Source organism: Eschrichtius robustus, chromosome 3 (assembly GCF_028021215.1).
Source record: "Eschrichtius robustus isolate mEscRob2 chromosome 3, mEscRob2.pri, whole genome shotgun sequence".
Taxonomy (NCBI): Eukaryota; Metazoa; Chordata; class Mammalia; order Artiodactyla; family Eschrichtiidae; genus Eschrichtius; species Eschrichtius robustus.
In genome coordinates, this window is record NC_090826.1 from 27,361,427 (window position 1) to 27,385,417 (window position 23,991).

General features: G+C 45.6%; 1 protein-coding gene across 2 annotated transcripts in view; it reads right to left on the bottom strand.

Moving 5' to 3' along the window:
- CSMD2 (CUB and Sushi multiple domains 2) overlaps positions 1-23,991 on the bottom strand; it is a 645,193-nt gene that overhangs the window by 518,686 nt on the left and 102,516 nt on the right. For both annotated transcript variants that reach the window (XM_068537861.1, XM_068537860.1), the window contains exon 3: positions 17,301-17,413. In XM_068537861.1, the coding sequence (XP_068393962.1) occupies positions 17,301-17,413 (113 nt within the window). The remainder of the gene's footprint in view (positions 1-17,300; positions 17,414-23,991) is intronic.

Below are 23,991 nucleotides of genomic sequence, written 5' to 3' on the forward strand. Positions count from 1 at the left end.
CTACCCACCAGGTCCTCCAGGTGCCAGGCAGGCATCTCCCACCTAACAGTCCCAACAGAGCTCCCCACCTCTGCCCCTCCAAGCCTGTCCACCCATGCATGGGCTTCTCTGTCTCGGTTAAGGGCAGCTCCACTCTGCCAGCGGCTCCGGCCAAAACCCTAGAGCCACACTGATTTCTCCCTAACACCCCACACCCAATCCGTCAACTGACTCTGTTGCCTCCACCTGCAAAATCTACCTGGAACTGGCCCACTTTTCATGCCCTCCACTGCTACTGCGCTTGTCTAGGGCCCCTCATTTGTCACCTGCGTCGCTGCAGCAGACTCCTGCCAGTTTCCCTGCCCCCACCCTTGCCCTCCTTTGTAGGTCAGATCAGACCAGCCTCTGCTCAGAGCCTGCCAGCGAGCCGCATCATGCTCAGGGTAAACGCTGAGTCCTTCCCATCATGTAGAAGCTGTGCCTGACCCGGTCCCTTCTTCTCTCTGACATTAGTAACTCTTACCTCTCCCCACCACTCGCTCTACTCTGGCCACACGGCCTCATCTCTGTTCTTCAGATGCACCAGGCAAACTCTCACCTTGGGGTGCGCGGATGGAGGGTGCTGCTGACTCAGCCTGGAGATTTGCCAGCAGGTGGTGGTATGCAACCCACCTTGAGCCTAGGCAAGCAACCACCGTGCCCCGGGCCCTCATCTCAGGCAGTGATCACACTGCATCACAGCTGTTTGATTTCTTATCTGTCTCCCCGAACTAGATCATGATTGTCCAAGGTCAAGGACTGGGTCTTGCCCATCTGTGTTTTCCCCAGCCCCATTCAGAGTATGTATTCAAGGCATGGATACCTACTCCATCCATCTATGGATAGATGGATGGATGGATACATAGATGAACCAAAAACCTAGGTTTTCCATAACCTCTACACTATTGGGGACATTTTCTCCCTTTATACTGTTTGGGACATTTTCTCCTGTTTGTGCTTGATTAGACAATGAGAAACCAAGAAATATACTCTGTGTCCCAAGAAGCCTCAGGCAGAAGCCAACGAGTCCACGTGCTGCCTCGCAGCAGAGTCCGTGATGTTGTCCAAGACAGCTGAGTGTGCAGCACAGAAAAGAGAACACTCTCCCCGGCTCGTGAAGGGTGGAGTCACTGAAACCACAGCCTCCCAGACATATTACCCAAGACAGGAAAGAAATCTCCCCGCATCTCACCCTCCATTTGAGATGGACAGGGAAGCCTTAGAAGAGTCACATGTGGTCCCAGAACAAGAAAGGGCCTTGGAGGAGGAAGCAAACTCTACCCCCTTCAGACTTGGCTACGGATGAGCATGGCTGTTACCTCACTGTGCTAACGTATGCATTCCATTTTACAGATGAGGAAACTGAGGCTCTGAGATATTGTAAAGCATTCCCCAGGTAACACAGTGAATGGCAGATTAACCCAAGAATTATTTGGTTCCAAGATGCAAGCTCATTCTACTGTCCTGGCTGCTTCCTGCTTTCCCCCTGCCTCCAGAAGCAGGTGGATTAGCTATGTGAAAGGCATGAGCGGACACCATGGGCACTGGGTCTAGGCTTACCTGTGCCTGAGGAAGTTTCCTGCCTTCTCAAGCCCCCCACAGCTCTGGGATCAAACAGGGCTGCCACAGTTCCACAGGTGCTGGAATGTGGGTCAGGAGAGGGTTGTGGGATGGGGGGTGCTGGCCAAGCGCCTGTATCACTGCAGTCTCAGCGTCAATGGGACTTGATTGGTAGGGCCAAGAACAATACGAGAGATTAGAAAGTGCTTTGGAATCAAAGTCAATCGAATTAATGGAAGGGGAGTTGTTGATTTCAAGTAGTGAGTTACAGAATCGCGGAGCCATTGAATTAGCGACTCTTAGATTTGTCAAGAATTTTAGAAGGCGTCTAGGAAAACAACCTATCCAATTCAGCCAGGCTGCTCACACCAAAAAAATCCTCGTCAGGAAAAGAACATGTGTGCATGCATCTGGGGACTAGGGACTCAAGCTAGTGTGCAGGCCACCATCAGGACCTGTCTCTGAAGTTTCCTGTGCATCTTACCATTGATGGACTATTAAACTGATGAAATCCAGTACATACGCTAGTTTGAGAAGTATGCTAACAGCATCTCTGGCAGATCTTGATCAATCAAACCCTTGCTTGATCACCTCCAGAGATGGGGAACTCATTCCCTAACAAGGCAGCCTACTCCAACTTATGATAATTAAGGCTACATAAAATTTCTTCTTGATTATTGGCTGAAATTCACCTACCTCTAACATCTATGCATTGGACATTGCTCGGCTCTTTGGAGCAATCCAGAAAAAAACATTTATTTGTCTTTTCTGTGGCAAATTCTCAAGTCACATCCAGGTCTTCTCTTTAATTTTTCTTTGTGGGATCATCACTACTTCTCTCATTCATTCCTCCCAAACACCTACTCTGTGCTGGGTCTTATGGGAGATACAGTCCCTGCTCCTCAAAAACACCTTGTTCTGATTGTTGCCTTATTATGCGGGGAATCCATATTTCTCTTCATCCAGCCATGTGGTATTGGGCTCACCTCCTTCACAGCCAGCTGAAACCTCTATGTAGTTTACACATAAGCCAGGACTTCATTGCTGTTGATTTTGGTTTACTCTTTGATTTTGGATTTTCTCCTATCTGCTCTTTATCACACAATCAACACTATAGCAGCCATAAGGAGGAACTTTTTAAAAAAATCACCCACAATCTCACTGCCCTCCCATATCAATTGTTTCCTTTTTTATTTCCATCTAGTCCCTGTCTGCATAAGACCTAGTTTCCATGGTTGTAATAAATACGGGGAAACAATTTTGCATTCTGCTTTTTTCACTGAAAAATAATATCATAAACATCTTTCCATATTGCTAAATAATGCTATTATAATTGTAAATGGCTGCATAAATCCATTAGGTAGATATACCATAATTTTCCTAGTCATTTCCCTATTGTTGGACATTTTTACAGTTTCCAATTTTTTTTCATCATTATAAATAATGCTGAAATCAACACTTTCATGCATATAACTTTCTTCTTCTGTTGAATTATTTCCATAGGATATAATCCCAGGAGGGGAATCACTGGGTCAAACGACATGAGTACTTTATGACTCTTGACACGTGTTGCCAAATTGGATTCCCAAAGGACTAATTTCCATCGCCACCAGCAACGTGTGAGCATGCCCGTTTCTCTGCAAACACCCCAGCACTGTATTGTGTCCTCCCAAGGCTTTTAGAGCTAATTGACAAGGGATGAAGTGTAGTTTCATTGTTTTAATTGACATTACTTTCATTACTAGCAAGACCAAATAGCTTTCCTGTGTATTTACTTGCTGACTCTATGAATAGCTTTCCTGTGTATTTACTTGCTGACTCTATTTCCTCTGATGTGAACTCCAGATAGCTTTCTTACCACTTCAGATGGGCTGGTTACATAATATAGAGATTAACCCCTTCCTGCCATATTTGGCATAAAATTATACAACAGTCAATTGTGTTTCTTTCCATTTTTAGATGTTTTTTATTGTACAGAACTTTTACATTTGAATATAGCCAGATTACCACATCGTTTCCTTTTGTTAGCTTTAAAGTACCAACCTTGGCATTGCTCTCTACTGTAGTGGAATATTTTATTTTGATCCAGTAGTCCCAGCTGTGTGAAACTATTTTATTCTTTTTTTCAGCCTGAAATTGAAATGCCTGGTTTCAAACCCACATTCTACCTCTTAACTAGCTGTGTGACCTCAAGCAAGTTACTTAACCTCTCTGTGCCTCATCAGCAAAATGGGGATAATAATAGTGCCTACCTCATAGGATTGTTGTGAGGATTAAATGTTAAAATGCAAGGCACTTGGGACTTCCCTGGTGGCACAGTGGTTAAGAATCCGCCTGCCAATGCAGGGGACGCGGGTTTGCGCCCTGGTCCGGGAAGATCTCACATGCCGCGGAGCAACTAAGCCCGTGCATCACAACTACTAAGCCTGTGCGCCACAACTACTGAGCCTGCGCTCTAGAGTCCGCGAGCCACACCTACTGAGCCCGTGTGCCACAACGACTGAAGCCTGTGCGCCTAGAGCCCCTGCTCCGCAACAAGAGAAGCCACCGCAATGAGAAGCCCACACACCACAACGAAGAGTAGCCCCTGCTCGCCGCAACTAGAGAAAGCCTGAGCGCAGCAACGAAGACCCAACGCAGCCAAAAATAAATAAGTAAAATAAATAAATTTTTTAAAAAAATGCAAGGCACTTATAAGAGTACGTGGCACCTGGTAAGAGCTGAAGTGATGTTAGCTTTCACTGTCATCCTTACCGTCCTCATTGTCCAATGCATTTGCCCTTCCTCTTCTCTGAATCCTCTGCAAAATTTCCAAGTGTGATCTCAAGGGCTTCATCCACATCACTTAGCACCAGAGACCCCAGCACTCGAACATTCATCTATTCATCGGGACTCTTAAGGTGAGCTTGTTCAGTGGGTTACAGTCACATCACAAATGTCCGTAGAACAGACAGGAATATCATAAATATTCTTGTTTAAGCCACTGGGCAAGCCAAGCTGCTCCACGTGTGGGGCATTCCTTCTGCCCCAGCAGCTTAGATACCCATCCACAGGGAATGTGGGCAGTGTGGTGTGAGCCTGGGCTAGCTCTCCCCTTGTCCTGGCACCCTCCCCGGTGCTGACAAAGGTCCAAGGCACGTTCTGTGCTGGACAACGGTCCCCGCCTGTGACTGGCTCCCTTGCTTCCAATCTCCCCCCTGCCCTCCTCACCATCTCTAAAGCAGAAATCTCACTGCATCACCTGCCTGCCTAAGACCCTTTGGTGACGGGCGGGCTCTGTGAATAAAGCCCAGATGCCTTCCGGGGTCTCCCAGGCCCCGCATGAGCTGACCCCCGATCCCCATCCAGCTCAGCTCCAGCTGTTCCAGCTGCCCCCACTTCTCGTACTTTACATTTCCATCCCTTGGGATTTCTTGAAGGTGCTCAAACACATACATTCTTTCTTTCTTCTGGCCTTTGATTTCATTCATTCATTTGTTCACCAAATATTTATCAAGCACCTAATATGGTTCAGAACCTGTTCTAGGAACTGAAGATTCAGCAGAGAACAACAATAACAATGCAAAAGAGACAAAGGCCCTGATCCCAGGAAACTCACATTCTGACAGCGGAGACAGACAATAAGCAAATAGACAAATAATTGTATTATATGTTGGGGTCGGGGTGACAGGGAGTGATGGCTGGGGCGGCTGTGTCATACAGTGTCATCAGGAAAGGCCTCTTTGATACGGAACGTTTAAGCAGAGAACTGAACAACATGACGGAGAGAGCTATGCGGCCACCAGGGCGGAGCAGTACAGGCAAAGGGAACAGAATGTACGGAGGCCCTGAGGCTGGAATGTGCTTGGCTTGCCCATTCCTCTGCCCGCCTCCACTTCACAAGACTAACTCCTGGTAATTTAATGCATTACCAAGGCCAATCTGCATTACTCCTAAACTGTTGCTGGATAAAGGTCTTGAGGGAGGGGCAGGACATGAAGAGCTGGAAGGAAGGTTGAAAAGCAGGGAAGGAAAGCCATCACCCACAAGACAGGGTCTTGGGCAGCAACAAGGTCCTCAGCAAGGCCAGGCTGGGGATGGCCAGACCTGGGAGGTGCTCCAGCGTCAAGGGCTGGTCCCCCGCCTCTCCACGGCCCCTCCTTTCTGTGGGCTTGGAGAACGATATGTAACTTATGTGGGGAGGCAGCACCTAGTGGAAAGAGGTGAGCTTTGGAGCCAAACCGATTTTCAAACTGTGCACGACCCTTAGGTGCTGTGTAACCTCAGGCAAGGTAACTAACCTCTCTGGGCCTCCACTTCCTTCTCTGTACAGCGGGGATTCTTGAGGCCTTGCTCACCAGGGGATGTGTCAGTGTCTGCAAAGCTCCCACTGCATTGCTCGACATGTCATGCAGTGAGCTGGTCCCTTTGTTTCCTTCATCTCTGAGGCCCTGGGTTCAGGGATCCAGGGCGTGAATGAGGATACAGAACTGGGAAACAGTGCCCATCATTCAACAGAGTGGAAAGGGGAAGGGTAGAGGTGATCTGTCCACCACCATATCTCCAAATCAGAACCCACCAACGTCCTAAATGCTTTTCTCTCCTGCTGTTCCAATGAAATGGCACTGGGTTCAACCCTCAATTATCCACACTAATGAAGGAAAGGGCTGGAAAGAATAATCCAAAACAGTGGCTAATCACACCCAAATTATCAATTAATGGGAAGAGGTGGGATGGGAATATTCAATCTGATACTTCTACTTGGAAGCTTTCTCTCCCCGCTGATGCTCGGCTCATGGGTTGGGAGATAACTTCCCCCAAGGAAGAGACGGTAGAAGGACGTGTGTCCCCTGAACCTCCAGGGTGGAGGTCAGTGGACGAAGCTCTGATGGGGTCACCTGACCCAGGTCCACAGGAAGGAGACAGGTGAGTGTGTCCAGCTACAGTCATGACCAGAGCAGTGGCCGAAGGCTGACTCTCTCATCTCCCATCCAAGTGGGAGAAATCACAGTCAGGTCCCCACCCAGTGGTATTCCTGGTGCCCTGGGAGCTATTATAGGAGGGGCTGGCCGTGGGCTGGCAGGGGTCCTGAGGGACCCCTATTTGGGTTCTATGGGCTCCCCTGCCTTGAGCACAGATACGAGAGACAGGATCAAAACTGGGGCATCTTGCTGCCTCCCCCGAGAAGGTCGTTTATCAGCTGAAGACCTGTGCTAATAGGGGTTAAATAGAGTTCAATGCAGAAAATTGAAAAGTAATGAGACTTGGAGCCGAGAGAACGAATTAAGAGGTGATCACACATCCAGCGAGAGCCACCACCTGAATGATGAAAAAGAGGAGCCCTGACAGTCAGGGAGCCCTGGGTTGGAGAAGAGGTCAGAGCGATGATCCCACCCCAAACGAGGTGAGGGGCGGTCAGAAGCAATTAAGCAGTTACCACGCTTCGTCAGTTCTAGGGAGCACATTTTTCCGTATTTTCATATCTTTGAAATTGGGATGTATCTTAAAATCGACGGCATGTCATACTTTAATCGGCAGCATTTTTTTTTTTTCTTAGTGGTACATCCAATAAAGCTGCATCTTTTAACTGAGGACATCTTGGATTCAATGGAATATGGTCCCAGGTACCTTGAGCAAATCTCTTTCCATTACACTGGGTGAAATGATCCCTTATCCACTCACTTATTCAATCATTACGTACTGAGCATCTACCATGCGTCAGATCCTGGGCTAGGCGCAGCTGAGAACAGTGATCATAATAGCCCATGCGTCTGCTTTCTGAGTGTTTATTCCACACTAGGCACCGTTAGGAACCCTTGACACGTGTTACCTCATTTGTTCCCGGTGATAATCCCACAGAATAGGGATTATTATTATTATTGTCCCTGTGACAGCGGAGGTCAGAGGAGGTTAAGTGACCTGCTCAAAGTCCCACACTGGCTACTAACTGGCTGAGCTGAGAGTCGATTTTTCCTCCAGACCCTGAGCTTTCCTCTTGGTTCTCCCCACTGTCTGGGGGGAGCACATACCGGAGGAGAGAGGGCAAACAAGGAACAGGAAATACACGAGGGGCACATGTAATTGGAGGAGATGCACGGGGAACTAAGAGGGAAAGTAAAGGGAGTATCGGGCACCAGGGGCAGCCTCTGGATTTGGTTTAAGATTGGAAGGAAACAAAGAGGCAGAGAAGAGTGGTCAGGTGGGGGAGGAAGGTTCAGAAGAAGGGACTCAGCGTGTCTGAAGGATGGGTGGGGAGACAGTGTGTGGTGTATCTGAAGACCAGACAAAGGCCAGTGTGGCTGGAGGAGGAAGCGGGTGGAGGTGAGGCTGATGCCCAGTTTTAATGGCCAGGTAAGGAGTTTGTACTCCATCTGGGAAGTAATTAGAGGGTTTGTTTTTTTTTTTTATAAATTTATTTATGTATTTATTTTTGGCTGCGTTGGGTCTTCGTTGCTGCACGCGGGCTTTCTCTAGTTGCAGCGAGCGGGGGCTGCTCTTCGTTGCAGTGAGTGGGCTTCTCATTGCGGTGGCTTCTCTTGTTGCAGAGCACAGGTTCTAGGCGCGTGGGCTCAGTAGTTGTGGTTTGCGGGCTCAGTAGTTGTGGCTCGCGGGCTCTAGAGCACAGGCTCAGTAGTTGTAGAGCACAGGCTTAGTCACTCTGAGGCATGTGGGGATCTTCCCAGACCAGGGCTTGAACCCATGTCCCCTGCATTGGCAGGCGATTCTTAACCACTGTGCCACCAGGGAAGCCCCAGTTAGAGGGTTTTAAGTGAAAGCACCCCAAGATCCTTGCACCCTGCCTCTAATGACTCTTTGAATCTATCGTTGGACAGTGGGTGACTGTGGTTAAAACCCAGCCTCTACTCCATGCACTAAGCCGAACGCTCACAGGGCTGTGTTCCCTCAGGGTGGCCACTTGTGCTAATTTGCACAAAAGCCCTATATGGACTAGCAAAGATCCAGGTCAGGAGAGGCAAGCACTGGCGAGTATTGCAGTGTCCCTACTGTGTACCAAGCCCTGGACTAAGGTACCGCAGTGACAGAAGAAACAAAAAATAGGTGGCATTCCTTGCTCTTGGAGACCCACAAGACTTGACCAAAGATTTTGCCATAGGAAAGAATTTTTTTTTTCATTCCTACAAAACACACCTATTATAAGAGCTTCCTTTGACTGAGTGCCTACTATGTGTCAAATGTCATGCTAGGTGCTTTCTGTACCTTACCACTAATGCTCACTCTCCCCTTGAAAGGAAGAGATGATTATCCCATGTCCCATAGGAGGGAGCTGAGAGGCTCAGTGCCTTGTCCAAGGTCACACAGTGGGGACATGGCAGGGCTCAGACTTGATCTCCAGACACCCAACCAGGCATGAGAGTAATTTTCTCCACGTGGTCGAGGAATGGGTGTTTCTTGAACAGAGACTCTGTACCAGGCACTTCCCAGCCATTAACTCTTTAGCCCTCATTACAAACCATTGAGGTGGGTGCTGCAGTTCCTCTTTTGCACAAAATCAGCTCGGGGAGGTCGGGAGATGTGAAAGGTGTCATAGCTAGCCAGGGTTGAACCTACCTCTTCCTGGACCCCATTCCTCTGCTCCTACGCACTCCTCTCCAACAATTTTAGGTCTAAGAGCTCCTTGAAGCTGGAGGCCACTTCTTATTCATTCATATTCCTCAAAGTCTACCTAGGGACCTGGAGTAGAGCAGGTGTGCAGTAACTATTTGTTGAGTGAATGAATGAATGAATGAATGAACAGGGCCAGAGAAGTAAAGTAGATGTACCCCTTACCCACAGGCCATCCAGCCACCTGAAAATGCTCCTTTGCCTTCATCACCCTGTCTTCTGACACCCTGAGGTGAGGAGGGTCAGGGCACTAGAATTTGCTATGATATCATCTTCAAGCTATGTTAATATTCTTCCCCAAAGGGGGAAAATATCACTATGCATGATGAACTGTTTGTGGGATTATTGAGGACGTGATATGAAATTCATCCTGATTCCCCACTTATGGAGAAGTGCTGCCCAATTTGTCTCAAATGTCACATCTCTGTGTATTAATTTGCTACTCCGCCGTACTGATTAAAAGGAATGTTCTCCAACTCCCAAGGCAGAGCCCTCGGAAATGGAGCAGGTTGATTCAGGAAGCACACACCATCCCTTCCCAGGCAGAGGAAATGGACATCCATCACCTCTCCCCTCCCCCAAAGGAGGCCTCGCCAGGCCTGCCATTCTGGCCTGAGTGGCCTGAATGGTGCAAATTGCATATTCAGTGTATATATGTATATGGTCAAATAGCTTCCATTAGCCCAATTTTGAGATGTCTGCAGAATGTCCCTGAATTGGGGAACTCTTTCAAATTGAGGGAATTGTCTGAGAGGCCGGGAGAGGGAAATCAGCAGGTCTAATTACAGGAGGGAATAAAACCAGGAGGGGTCCATTTCTGGACCTCCATTTTCCTGCATGACATGATCACCTCTACCCTACTTCCCCCTCCAAAAGCCAGGAAAGCACACTCTGTCCCAAGCCTGCCTCTCCTGATAGAATGACAACAGGGAGCTCCACCTCTGTCCATCTGTCCCTCGCAGATGTGTCTCTCTGACGCCGTCCCACCGTGCTCTGGTCGAGAGGCGGAGGTGACATTACTGACCTTGCACTGGGAGCAAAAACTCACCAAGATGCGGCACTGAACTGAGCTCTTCCTCCCCAGTTCTGTTCCCTTTGGGAGGGCAGGTGGGTAGCGGGAGAGGAGGAAATCATGACGGTGAGGATGGGACTTGGTTGAAACATCAGGCACTGCACCCAGTAGGCTCTCGATATATATCAGCTCAATGAGTGAAAGAATCTCTACCACCCACTGAATGTGTGCTCCCTGCCTCTCTGGGCTCAGTTTTTCAGGTGGACTAATGGCTCATGGGTGGGCTTCAGGGCATCTGAATTATATGAAAAATAACATGGAAAAGTGTTTGTGTGTGTGTGTGTCTGTCTGTCTGTCTGTCTGGAGACAGTCACAGCGTTCAAGTCCATGACCCCCAAAGTCTAAGGTCTGCTGGACGTGTCACTAGCACCATTTGCCCTAAAGCCAACATCTCTGATACAAAGAGAAGAGGACATGAAAAGACTAAATTGCCGGCATGGGCCCCATCAGCTCCAGCCCACCAGGGGACAGGGCCCACGACCTCATCCCCATGTGGAGGGCAGTCTCCCCGGCAGCGCTGGAGCTCACGAATATGGAGACTCCGCTGGTCCTTCCCCACAGATGTTACGGTCTGTTTGTAAGCCCAGACATACCACGAACAACTGGGTTGAGAATTTTAAGCAAACTCAGGAGCCAGCGGGCTGGGGTGGGGCTGGGATTGTGACCTATGGAGTAGACATATCTATTCTTCCATCTCTTGAAGTAATCTTAGTCTGGTGAGGTTAGGAGGAGGGTGACTTCATTCATTAGCTGACATTTATCAGGCACTGACAATCTGCCAGTCTCTGTGCTGAGCACATCATGTGACTTGTGTGTTCTCTCCTTAACCTTCGCAACTCTATGAAGTATTATTCTTACCCTGATTTTACAGATGCAAAGGCCAGAGCTCAGAGAAGTGAAGTCACTTGCCCAAGGTCACACAGCCAAGTGAGTGGCAAAGATGGGATTTGATTCCAGATCCGCTGGAACCCAGAACCTGAGGCCTTAATCATTGTACTGTGCAGCCTCTCCCCTTGTGGTGATGGGGGAGTTTGCAAAAATAAGCGTTCCTCGTGCTTCTAAATTCCATGTGGGATCAAATGTAAAATAGATGGCTAGTGGGAAGCAGCCGCATAGCACAGGGAGATCAGCTCGGTGCTTTGTGACCACCTAGATGGGTGGGATAGGGAGGGTGGGAGGGAGGGAGATGCAAGAGGGAAGAGATATGGGAACATATGTATATGTATAACTGATTCACTTGGTTATAAAGCAGGAACTAACACACCATTGTAAAGCAATTATACTCCAATAAAGATGTTAAAAAAAAAAGATTAATAACCCTTAAAAAAATAATAAATAAATAAAATAAATTCCATGTGGGGATAATAAGTGATTTTGATTTTTAAGGAAGCCTCTTATATTTTTGAGAGAACTCAAGATGACAGTTAGATTTAACTAAACAGAAATACCTGTTCTTAGATGTAGATGATTATATAGATCTAATAGACTGAGACCCAGCAGTCAGAGACGGGCTCTCTTGCACGAAAGTGTCAAGAGTGACTGCTCAGGATTGCTGCTGCTAAAATGCAAAAGGTGCAACCAGGATTAGGCATTAAAACCTGCAGAGACTCTTCTCTAATTGACATTTCTGATCTGCTTACAACTCTTGTTTACCTGCTGATCAGCCTGTCAGAGACAGAAACAACCCCATACAACCTCTGAGAGTCGTGTGTGGAGAAGGTGTGAAGCCCAAGGGCTTGGGTGGGAGAAACAACATCTAAACGCAGCAAGACTAGAAACATCAGGGAGAGACACGGTGCGGGGGCCGGGGAAGTAACAGGCTTCCACACATTGAAAGACAGACAGAAGGACACAGCGAACGTTGGAGAATCAGAGACAGGGTCACCGAAACCAAGACAAACATAGCTGAATTCCACAGGGATTTAAAAGTGAAATGGAAAAATAAAATGCTAAAAGAATGAGAGGAATATCTAAATGACCAGCTGATCTTGGCATGGAAAAGGGCTTTCTAAGCATAACATCAAAGGTAGATTATCAAAGAAAAATTAATATTAAAAAATTTGTGACATAAAAATTAAAATTGCTGCACATCAAAAGGAAACTCGTAATATTCATAGCCTTCATATGCAAAATCACTTACAAAAGGGATAAGAAAAAAATACTAACACCCCAAAAGAAAAGTAGGCAGAGACAGGGACAGGTAACTTACAAAATGATCTACTAAAGGCCAGAAAGTGGTGACAGGTCCTCAACCTTCCCGATCATCAAAGAGATGCAAATTATAACCACAAATGAGATTTCATCTCACCCATTTTAATCAATGAAATTGACTTAAGACTCCCCAGTGCGCAATGTACGTAAAGGGGGGGAATGGGCCCTCTTACACCCTGCTGGTAGAGGTGTGCCCCAGAAGAATCTTCCTAAAGACACCGTGGAATTATGTAATAAAATGAAAAATCAACACACTCTTTGACCCAGCAATTGCACTTCCAAGAACTTATTCTAAGATAATTAGATGAGGGTTAAAGTTGTATGTACAGGGATGTCCTTCACTCAAATGTCCCCATGACTGGTTAACTAATTGTGGTATAGGCAAACCACAATGGCTCCCTCACTGATATTCATTAGGAAGAACAGAGCAGGGCCGCTTTTATTAACACAGAAAAACGTCAGCCTCGTCAACCAGACTACAGAACTACACACACAGTGTAACCCCAAGTGCACATGGATCTGCGCCTCTGCATGTGTGTGGGCGTTCAGAGAGCTGTCAAATGGACACTCACTGGAAGGGCAGAGGTGAGCCTAGATCCTCTGTAGTGCGTGGGCAGCCCGAGCTGGGCAGAGCAGGACAGGGGCGGATCTGGGCGTCAGGAAGAGGAGGAGGAGGAGATGAGTGGGGTCAGAGCTCCTGGGGATTCAGTGCTGGGAATGAGGATGCCAGATGTAGCAAATAAAAATACAGGACACTCCATTAAATTCGAATTTCAGACAAACAACAGGTAATTTTTTTTAGTAAAAGTATGTCCCATGAAATATTTGGGGTATACTTACACTAAAGTTTTTTTCAAATTTTAAAAAATTGGAATAATTTAAAAATCAAATCAACTGGGCATCCTAGATTTTATCTGGCAACCCTAGCTGAGAGGCTCTGGACATATCTCTTATTGATTCCCTGAGATGACCCAAGTCATCCAGGAGGGGCGCTGAAGCCAAGGCAGGCTTCCTGTGTCCACCCTGCCTCTGACTTAGTTCCAATCTACCTGCCCATGAGAGGGAGTCACCAGTCTCTGCCTTCCTCCAGGAGTTTTGCAGGGTGTGCAGTGCAGGAGAAGAGTACAGTCTTTAGAGCCAGAAAAGTCACGTTAAAACTCCTGGCCATCAAGTAGCCTTAAAGCTGAACACAGAACTCCTGAGCTCCAGCTCCAGCATCTGTAAGATGGAGATAGCGACGTCTGTCCACCGGGCTGTCTCGGGGATTAAATGAGATAATGTATGTAAAGTGCCTGGCATACAGTCAGTGCTTAATACAAGTTGATCCCCTTCTCTCCTGTCCATGGCCGCAGCCCACACTCTTGCCCCCCGGGGATTACAAGTCAAGCATCTCCTGTCATCTCGGGCTTTGACGATTGGCCTTTTTGATCTTTTCCTTGAAGCGGCAGCAGCTCTGAGCTGACACCCTTCATCTGACTTCACCTTTCTCCAAAATCCCGAGCAGCAGTTCAGTTCCTTATCTGCACTTTTCACTCTCCCAAGGAGGGTGGAGGAGGATGAGACTCCCTTTGATAGCAGACTTTCAGGGACGTCAGCCAAGGGGAGCTACCAAGAGCGGGGCCCTGATGGCATTTAGAAACAGGTCCTGGGACACCCAGAAGATTGGATGTGAGGGGGCTGTCCTGACCGGGGTCAGCCCGGGCTGCTGCGGGGCTGGGGGGAGGGGAGTTCTCCAGAGCCTGTCTGTCTGTCTGCTTTCTTTCCAGCCCTAGTGACTAAGGTGGGCTCTGCAATGGAGGGAGGGGCTGACTTCTTTCCCTGAGAGCTAAATCTTTATCGTCTTTTTTGACCACTGGATCGCCCCTTCCCCCCAACAGGGCCCAGAGAGTTTGAAAAAATCTGCCCAAGGTCACCCAGCTACTCAGTTATAGGCCCAAGAAGCTAGTATTTATCAGTACATCCCTAAATGTGGGATCATCCTGTGTCTTGTTGAGAAGTCCAGTGAGAGAGAGGGCCCAGGACGGCTGTGGATGTAGTCTATCACATGGTTCATCCGCAGCAGTGGCTGCACCTGCTGATTCCTCCCACCTCCACTCCTGGCCCCTCCACTGGGGGTGTCCCAAAAGTCAGTGCGACTCACACTTTTCCAGATGCACAAATTGCCCCGTGGTCCAGTCCTGAGCCAGATCGGCAGGGTTTGGTGATAGCCCCAGCCTTGGCTTCCCCGCACCTGCCTCTCCTGTGAGCCGTTCTGCCAGGCAGCACAAAGAGCCGCGAAGACCACGGCGCTGGCGCAAACCCTGCCCAGGTGACTACAGAGAGAGTCACTCAGCTATAGCAACCTGTTTGCATTATGCAGGGCTTGCCTGGGCCTCGCCTGGAGCCTTTCCCTTCTTAGTGCCGATGACTTAGAGACCTGACACCATTAAGTGGCTGATGGAGGGCGGGCCCTTCCTTCTTTCCCATTGGTCCTTCTCCTGTCGGGGCTGCCACCCCCGGGCCAGGCAGCGGGGGAGGAGGGACCCACTGGCCTCCACTTTATCTTAATGATTCATGACCTCATGTGAATCGCAGACCCTCCGTGAATCTGATGGAAGCCCGAGCTCAGCCCTGTCTAGGAGGATTTTCTGCAGTGACTAAATATTCTCTGTCTGTGCTGCCCAATATGGTAGCCACAAGCCACAGGTGGCTACCGAACACTTGACAGAGGCTGGTGCAAGTGAGAAATGAAATTTTAAATTTGATTGAGTTTTTATTAATGTAAATATAAATAGTGGCATGTGGTTAAAGGCTACTGTTATTGGATAGCACAGCTCTAGACCGGGGGTCATCAAACTTTTTCTGTAAAAGGCCAGATAGTAAATATTTTCGATTTTGCAGGCCATGTGGTCTCTGTGGCAATAACTCCACTCTGAATTTGTAGTGCATGTAAACAGTCATAGACAATGTCAGCAAATGGGCTTGGCTGTGTTCTAATAAAACTTTATTTATAAAAACAAGCCAGGAACTGGATTTGGCCAGGTGGGCCATAGTTTATTGATCCCTGATCTAGACCCTTTCAAGAAAAAAATACATATACCCTTATACATTCAGAATGTGGTTTCTAATTACAAGGGGTTTGCAGACCTTTGATGCCCTACTGTAGACCTCCCCATGAATTCCAGGCTAGAACCTCTGATTTTACAAGGCTCTATGAATGTACCTTCAGCTCTGCTCTGCCTGATGGAGAAGCACTTGGCATTGTTTCCCAGAGCAGGCAACGTGGTCAGGGATCAACAGGACACTTTTTTCCTAAAACCTCATGAAAGTCCAGGCCTCAGACAAATATCCACAAAGTCTGCTAAATGAGGACACCATTAGGGCCCAGCTGGGTCCCGCTGTGTGTCAGCCCCTCCTGGGATCTCTGCAGCCACCAACTCTAGTGTCAATGACTCATTCCCCCCACCATCCCCAAACACAGCCAGTCCCCCCAAGGCCCACATATTGTGGAAGAAGCTTCTGAAGAGGCCTCTCTTACTTAATCAAGAGGTTGTAGCTCAGACTCAAAGAGACTTAGTTTGGGTTCAGAGCCAAAGGTCCAGGTTGAGGACAGAACCAGGATGACCAAGATCACAGGCTTGCTTTTGGGAGGAACTGATTGTTTTTTCCAAAGAAATTGGGTTATCCCAGGAGACTTCACTTTAAAGACAAACAGGTCTTTTCAGAAGCCCTCAGTTAAAGCAATCTGGAGTTATGTCAGAAGCCCCCAGTTAAAGGCATGTGAAACTTTCTCTGGAGCCTTCTTAGTACCTTTAGTTAAAAATAACAGACCTTCTCAGGAACTCTCAATCGCATAGGTTAAAGCACCAAACACCCCTTACCAACAGGTGTGAATTTTGCCGAGGGAGTTAGGATTTGCCCTCTTTCTGTGGTATACTCCTAGCCAAGACAAAGGTGGTATCTATTTGTATATTGCTATAGCTCCATTCAAGAAAGCATCACTTATTCTTTAAGTTCTTAGAGGCAAGAGGAAGAAAGCTTTCAAATAACTGGCATGCTTTACTAGGGTGTTATGTCATTATTGTTATTAATTATCATTAACAGTCTTAAAATATGCCTATGAATGATCTCAACACAAAATAGCAGTGTGGGTCTTAGCCAAGAGCAGCATAATTACCTATTAATGAGATGTAAATTTCCCAGGGAAATGACAGTGATCTAGACGTACCACCTTCTGAACTAACATAATAAAGTTAATAATAATAATAGTGTATAATCTGAAGATATTAGTGTTAATTTGAATGCTAACACCATATTTAAACAGGCTGAGAGAAGCGGAAATTATTTGCATAACTCAAACCAAGAAACCCTAATCTGTGCTATCAAGGAAAAATTGATTGTTCTTCTCTGAATGATATAAAGCTGACTCTCTGCAGTCACTATAGTGAGCAAAAAATTTTTTCAGCTACTTATTTTATGTCTTTTACTTAGGGTTTATATCTGTCTTATTTCCAAAACCAAGCCAAGGTACCTTATAATACAGTGAAGCCCAAGAGAAAACAGAATTTAAAAAATAAAAACACAACAAAACCCAGTTAAGGGGAGAGAAGGAGATGTTACCAGGCCCTCAAGATAAACGACAGCAGCTCAGCTCTGATTTCAAGTCTCAGTTTCCTGGAAACAACACAGCAGGGGCAATTTAAGTAACTGAGTTACTGGTTAGTAACCAGCCTTGTTAGGACAGGCACAAGCTCTGAATCTGAAGAAGCCCTTCCCGGCAACTAAGAGCAGCGCAGCCCTGCCCGCAGCTATTACAACCTCACACATAAGGCTCCTGAGGCCGGGCCGAGGCACCTACCTTCGTAGCTGGCATGGAAGCCCTGTGCGCTGACTGCGTAGTCACTGATGAGGCGCAGAGACAGGGTGGTGGCCGCGCTGACGACGGTGGCCGGCAGCTGAAAGCCTGTGAGCCTGAAAGACAAAGAGGTGAGATGGAGGGAGGATGACCCCCTTGGGAATTGAACATGCCTTAAGCATTTATTGAGCACCTGCTGGATGCACGGTGCTGATCTAGGCACAGGGAAGGATATGAAAGAAGTCAAACGCCAGGCATATGCAAGGTGTTCAAAGTTAAAGTAATTTCCAGCAAAGGTGATGGAGACCAATCACAGAAATATGGGGGGCTACTCCCCCGAAGCCATGGGCTACCCCTGACCTGGAGGCTTGCTCATTTATGGCTCTTCTCTTTCTCTTCCTCCAGTTTCTTCTCCTGATATATCCAAGCAGGACCCTACGGGGCCTTCCCCGGACAGACTCCCCCCACCCCATGTCCTCCACCTGTCTCTTGTCCGTAGAAAAACTGTAGCCTCCTAGGCCTTCTCTGAGTTCCAAAGAGTAAATTTAATCAGAGAAGTGAGAAAATGAAGAAAGAAAGGAAAACAGTCAAGCTAGACAAAATAATAATAGCTTAGCCATTAAACAAAGTCAAGGACCTTTAGTTCCTCCTCAGGGGCTACAGATAATATTCTGAGCCATGTCCTTTGAGCTGTTTTGCAGATGCTGAAAATCCCATCAGGTGGAAGAAGTTAACTGGATGCTGCCCACAGCACGTAGATCCCCAGACCGGTTGGAACCAGAAGGTTGATGATGTTGACTCCCGATTACCTCACCACCAAACAATCAGAAGAATGTCCACAAGCTGATCACTTACCCCACAACCCCCCTCCCTCACCCTGTCTTTACAAACCTTTCCCTGAAAGCCTTCAGGGAGTTTGGCATTCTAAGCACTAGCTACCTGGACTCCTTGCTTGTCACCCTGCAATAAACCACAACCTGGTGTCAGTAGATTGCCTTTATTGCATGTGGACAAGCAGACCCACATTTGGTTCAGTAACACTGACTCTTCCCTTTCTGGCTAAGGTCCTTTGAGGCTCTGGGTAGACTTTGCCACAAATTTACAATGAATAATCACCAAAAGACATATTCATTCACATACAGAGGAAAATATATCCAACTCTAAGTAGCAGAATGTGGATGCTTCTTATCATAGACTTTATTCTTTAAAAGGAACAGGTCTACTGCTTTTATAGAAATGATAAGTGGTTATTATTTTTAAAAGATGAAACCAAAAAATAAAAACCCAATACAATCTAGAAATAATCGTTCTTGACAGTTGACATACAAAGAGATGGAAGGATGAGTAGTTCAGATCATATTCAGTGAAATAATGTCATACAAATGGGATCATATTGTATGTGCTTTTAAAATTAAAATGCTTACATTTTTTTCCTGCGAGTTAAGTAAAGAAAAAGAAACAGGGGTGAAACAAAAGGAATTGTTGAACCTGAAATAATATGTTTTTAGCACAAGAGAGTCATTTTTAAAAGATTCTTCTAATGTTAAAAGGATAAAATAATGAAGCTTTCACTGAACACTTGGGACATATTTTAGGAAAGGAGTTGTCCTCTGCTGGGTGTCCACACATGGTGGCCCCCACAGGTGACGTGATTGTGCACAAAGGTGGTGGTGGGGTGGCCAGGCTCCTGTCCACCTTTGTCCTTTGTCCCCTATCTGAGGCTTATCTACCATCACCCACCCCCGGCAGGGCTCAGGGAGGAATTCAAAGTGTACCTTTGCCTCTATTTTTAAGTAGTTTAGGATATCTGTGGTGTTCCTGGATCCATCTCTGTACCTCCCATTGCTATATAATATCTGGATGTCCAGATATCCCCTGGAGGGCATGAGTACTGGGTTCAAACAAATTAAATCAGATATTTGCTAATGCCCGCCATGAAAAGCCCTGTGCTAGGTGAAGCCCTTGCCCTTCCCACCACCCTAATCTTATAGGATTTATGTTAACTCAGAATAAATTGAAGGAAAAGAGAAGGAAAAGTAATCAAACTGTAAAAGGGGGGAACAAATAAGTTTCAAGGTCATCTTCTCTTCAGGTATCAAAACACCCAGCAAAGGATCCCTACATCACTCCATCTTCTCTTCCCATCCCTGTCCCTGTCTTTCTGTCTCTATGTCCCTCACTTTCTCACACGAGCAAAAAACTTATATGTCAAATATTGAAACCATACATATTAGAAGGAAACAAACTATTTTTAATCCTCTTATGCTGGTGAAGGTCTTTCTAAGTGTGACATGTTTAAAGAACTCCTTTGGCTTCTACCTGCCCATCGTTGTATGGGGTTGTGACAGATACCCCACCTGCTCGCTAGCCACAGAACTGGGCAAATGACCAATCATGGCACATCTCTCAACTTTATGGACTGCTTCAAGGCAGGGAGAAGGGGGAGGAGGACATATAACCCAAGCAGAGTCATTCTGAGTCTTTCCATGGGATATGATATACAGACTTCGAGAGTCCTTTATTTGGGGATTCTAAATCATTAGAATGTAAGCTCAGAACTGCCAGCAGTTCTTTTTATCATTACACAGAGATTATCTGCTTTAGAGAAAATGATATCTCATATAGATATAGACAAAGCTGAACAGTGAGAAGAGAGACAGAGCCCTGATGATATATTGTGGAGATCCTAATCCAGCCATGCAGAAAGAGCTACTTCTGTAGCATCCAGTTACATGAGCCAACATTCTTCACTTCCTTCCTTCCTTCTTTCTTTCTTTTTTTTTTTTTTTTTGCTTCAACTAGTTTGATTTGGGTTCTATCTCTTGAAACTGATTGAGTACTGACAGATGCAGCATGAAACCCCACATGCCTTAAAGGAAAATATTGATTGATTTAATTACATGAAAATTAAAAGCATGTATGTGGAGCAAAAAAAAAAAAAACTGTAAAAAAGATAAAGAGAAAAGTGAAAACTGGGAAGATTATGTATAATATATATGACAGGAAGAGGGTTAGTATTCATAATCTATAAAGAACACTTACAAATCAATATGAGAAAGGTAAACAGGGAAGGAGGAAAAGAGCAAAGGATATATACGAACAGAAACAGAAAGATGCTCCACCTAATTAATATCAAAAATATGAAAACTCAACCCACGAGACTCATTTTTCATCTTTCAGATTGGCATATATCCAGAGTTGGTAAAGGTTAGGGAAAACGAAGCCTGTAGTTATCAAAATGATAATAAGAAAATGCCACAAATTACACACATACTTTTGACAAATTAGATGAAATGGACCAGTTCCTTGAAAAACACAAACTACCATAAATTTCCCAATATGAAATAAATCATTTGAATAGCCCTATGGCTATTAAGGAAATTGAATTCGTAATTAAAAAACTCCCCCAAAAGAAATACCCAGGCCCAGAAGGTTTCAATAGAGAATTCTACCAAATGTGAAAAGAATTTACACCAATTCTTTACAATCTCTTCCAGAAAACAGAGAAAGAAGGAGCACTTCCAAACTCACTTTATGAGGTATTACCCTGATACCAAAACCAAAGACAGTACAAAGAAAGAAGACTAAAGACCAATATCCCACAGAATATAAACACAAAATGCCTTAACAAAATATTAGCAAAGAGAATTCAGCAAGACACAAAAATAATTATACACCATAACCAAGTGGGGTCTAATTCAAAGGATGCAAGGCTGGTTCAATATTTGAAAATCCATCAATGTAATTCACTATATTGACAGGCCAAAAGTAGAAAAATCACACGACCGTATCAATTGATGCAGAAAAAGCACTTGACAAAATTCAACACTCATCCCTGATTTAAACAAAAAACTTTCACAGACTCACAGACTTAGAGGGTGGGCTTGTGGTTGCCAAGGGGGAAAGGTGAGGGGGAGGGATGAATTGGGAGGTTGGGATTGGCATATACACACTATTATATGTAAAATAGGTCCTTAACAAGGACCTACTGTATAGCACAGGGAACTGTACTCAACACTCTGTAATAACCTATATGGGAAAAGAATCTGAAAAAGAATAAATATATGAATATGTATAAATAAATCCCTTTCTGTACACCTGAAACTAACACAACATTGTGAATCAACCATACTCCAATATAAAGTAAAAAATAAAAATAAAACTTTCATAAAACTAAGAATAGAAGGAAACTTCCTGACTTGATAAAGAGCATCTACAAAAATCCTATAGCTAACCTCACACTTAATGGCGCAAGACTGAACGCTTTTCCCCTAAGACTGAGAACAAGGCAAGGATCTAACAATCCAATTGAAAAATCGGCAAAAAGACATGAAAAGACGTTTCACTAAGGGGATATGTGGATGGCAAATAAGCACAAGAAAAATGTTAAACATCCTTAGCCATTAGGGCAAGGGAAATTAAGACCATTATGAGATATTACTACACACCATTAGAACAGATAAAAATAAAAATAGTGACAAAGACTGACAATAATGCAGAGCAACTGGATCTCTCATGCGTTGCTGGTAGAATGTAAAGTGGTACAGACATTCTGGAAAATCGACAATTTCTTTTTAAAAAATACTACACATACACTAGTCATACAACTCAGCAGTCATACTCCTGGGCATTTGTCCCAGAGAAATGAAAACTGGTGTCCACACAAAAGTCTGCACATGATTGTTCAGAGCAGCTTTGCTTGTTTGCTTGTTTGTGGAATAGCCCCAAATTGAAAACAACAAAAATGTCCTAAAATAGGTGAATAATAAAACCAACTGCAGCACATCCATGCCATGGAATACTACTCACTAATAAAAACGAATGGACTATTGATACATGTAACAACTGGGATGGATCTCTAGGTTATTATGCTTAGTGAAAAAAAAAGCTTATCTCAAAAGATAACGTAGCAGATGATTCCATTTATATAACATTCTGGAAATGACAATATTAAAGAGATGGAAAACAGATGAGCAGTTGCCAGGGGTTAGGTCTGGTGAGAGGAAGGGGAGTGGGGTGATTATAAAGGAGTAGCACAAGCGAGAACTTTGTGGTGATGGAACAATTCCACATCTCGATTGCACTGGTGGTGACATGAATCCACACATGATAAAATGACATAGACGTACGCACACACATTGCACCTACGTCTATTTCCTGGTTTTGACGTTGTACTGTACTTACATTAGATGTACCCATTGGGGGAATCTGGGAGAAGGGTACATGGAACGTCTCTGTACGATCTTTACAACTTCCTGTGGATCTATAATTATTTCAAAATTAAAAGTTTTGAGAAATCGTATATGTGGCTCACATTATATTTTTATTGGACAGCACCTCGGTCCTCCATTAAATCTGACATAAACTCAGTCTACCTAGATTGAGCCTTGAGCTGCTACTTGGTTCTTGGTGGGTCCCTCCGTTCAGCTGCCTCCTGTTCATTTCAACCCCAACAATGTCCCCACCCACCACCAAACACACACACACGTGCATCGTTGGCTGGGTCCTTGCTGGAAATGGCTGACCACCAGAACCACAACCCTGGCCCCCAGCCCACCACTCTCTTGTTCACTGGTTTCCCACCAACTTGCCCATGCACCAGACATCCTTCTCCACCCCCAGATAGTCATGTATGATAATGCCAGACTGCAGATCCCAGTGGACCCTGATATCAAAATACCAAATTATCCCCAAAGTGCTCAGACCTCTATCTGGATCTGAACTTCAGGCCCCATCCCCTTTTTGTCTCTACCCCCAAGCGGGCCCAGTTCACAGCAGCTGCAACTTGCCTCTCACCCATGTGCACCAGCATTATGCCTTGGTGCCCTTCCCAGACACTCAACCACATACAGCTTCATGCAGAAATCTCACACCTCACCAAGGCATGACCACTTCTCCCCTGAAGTCATCACTGGAAATGACATTCTTCCCAACGAGTAAAATTTGTTGATTTTATTCCCCTAGCTAGTTCCACGATATTTTTGAGCTGCCATTAAAGCTTCCTAGACCCTAGTTTCTTGGTACTATATTGACACAAGCTGCAAAGAGCTAATGTACACTGTCAACAAACAATTACAGTTTTATCACTTGCAATATATGGAATTGCAGCTTACTAGGCATTTTCTCTAATCAGATATTTACCACTGCTCTGCTCTTTCCCAGACTTGGGAGATAAATTCTAACGTGGAGGGTTCCTCAAAGGTGCTAAAGCTGGCGGGGGTGGGCAAGCTTGAGTCTCCCCATCTGGATACTTGAATCATTCCTCTGCCCTGCGGCCTGCTCTTCCCTCACCCACTCCTTATTGTTGAATTGATTTCAGACGAGTTGATGACCCCACAAGCCAGGAGGAGATATCACGTTGCACGTCGGAATAAGCGAATAAAACTTTCAGATTTTCACATCTTTTATCTGACAAGTTTAAATACTATATTGAAAGGAGTGAGGTATTGTTCAATAGTGCAATCCAGACTTATTAGAGAAATGGGGTAAAATGATGGCAGGAAAGGCAAGAGGCTCCTATTGCTGTTGGTTATCTTCTTGTTGACTCTAAAATGTGCGGAGAACAGCTTTTGAAAACAGATGGCATGGCCATAGATGTAAGCTAATACTCTTCTGTCGCTTTATCAAGGCTTCTTGGATTTTCCACTTCCTCAAGAGCCTTTTTTTGGCTTGTCTCCCTGCCCAGAGGAGCCCA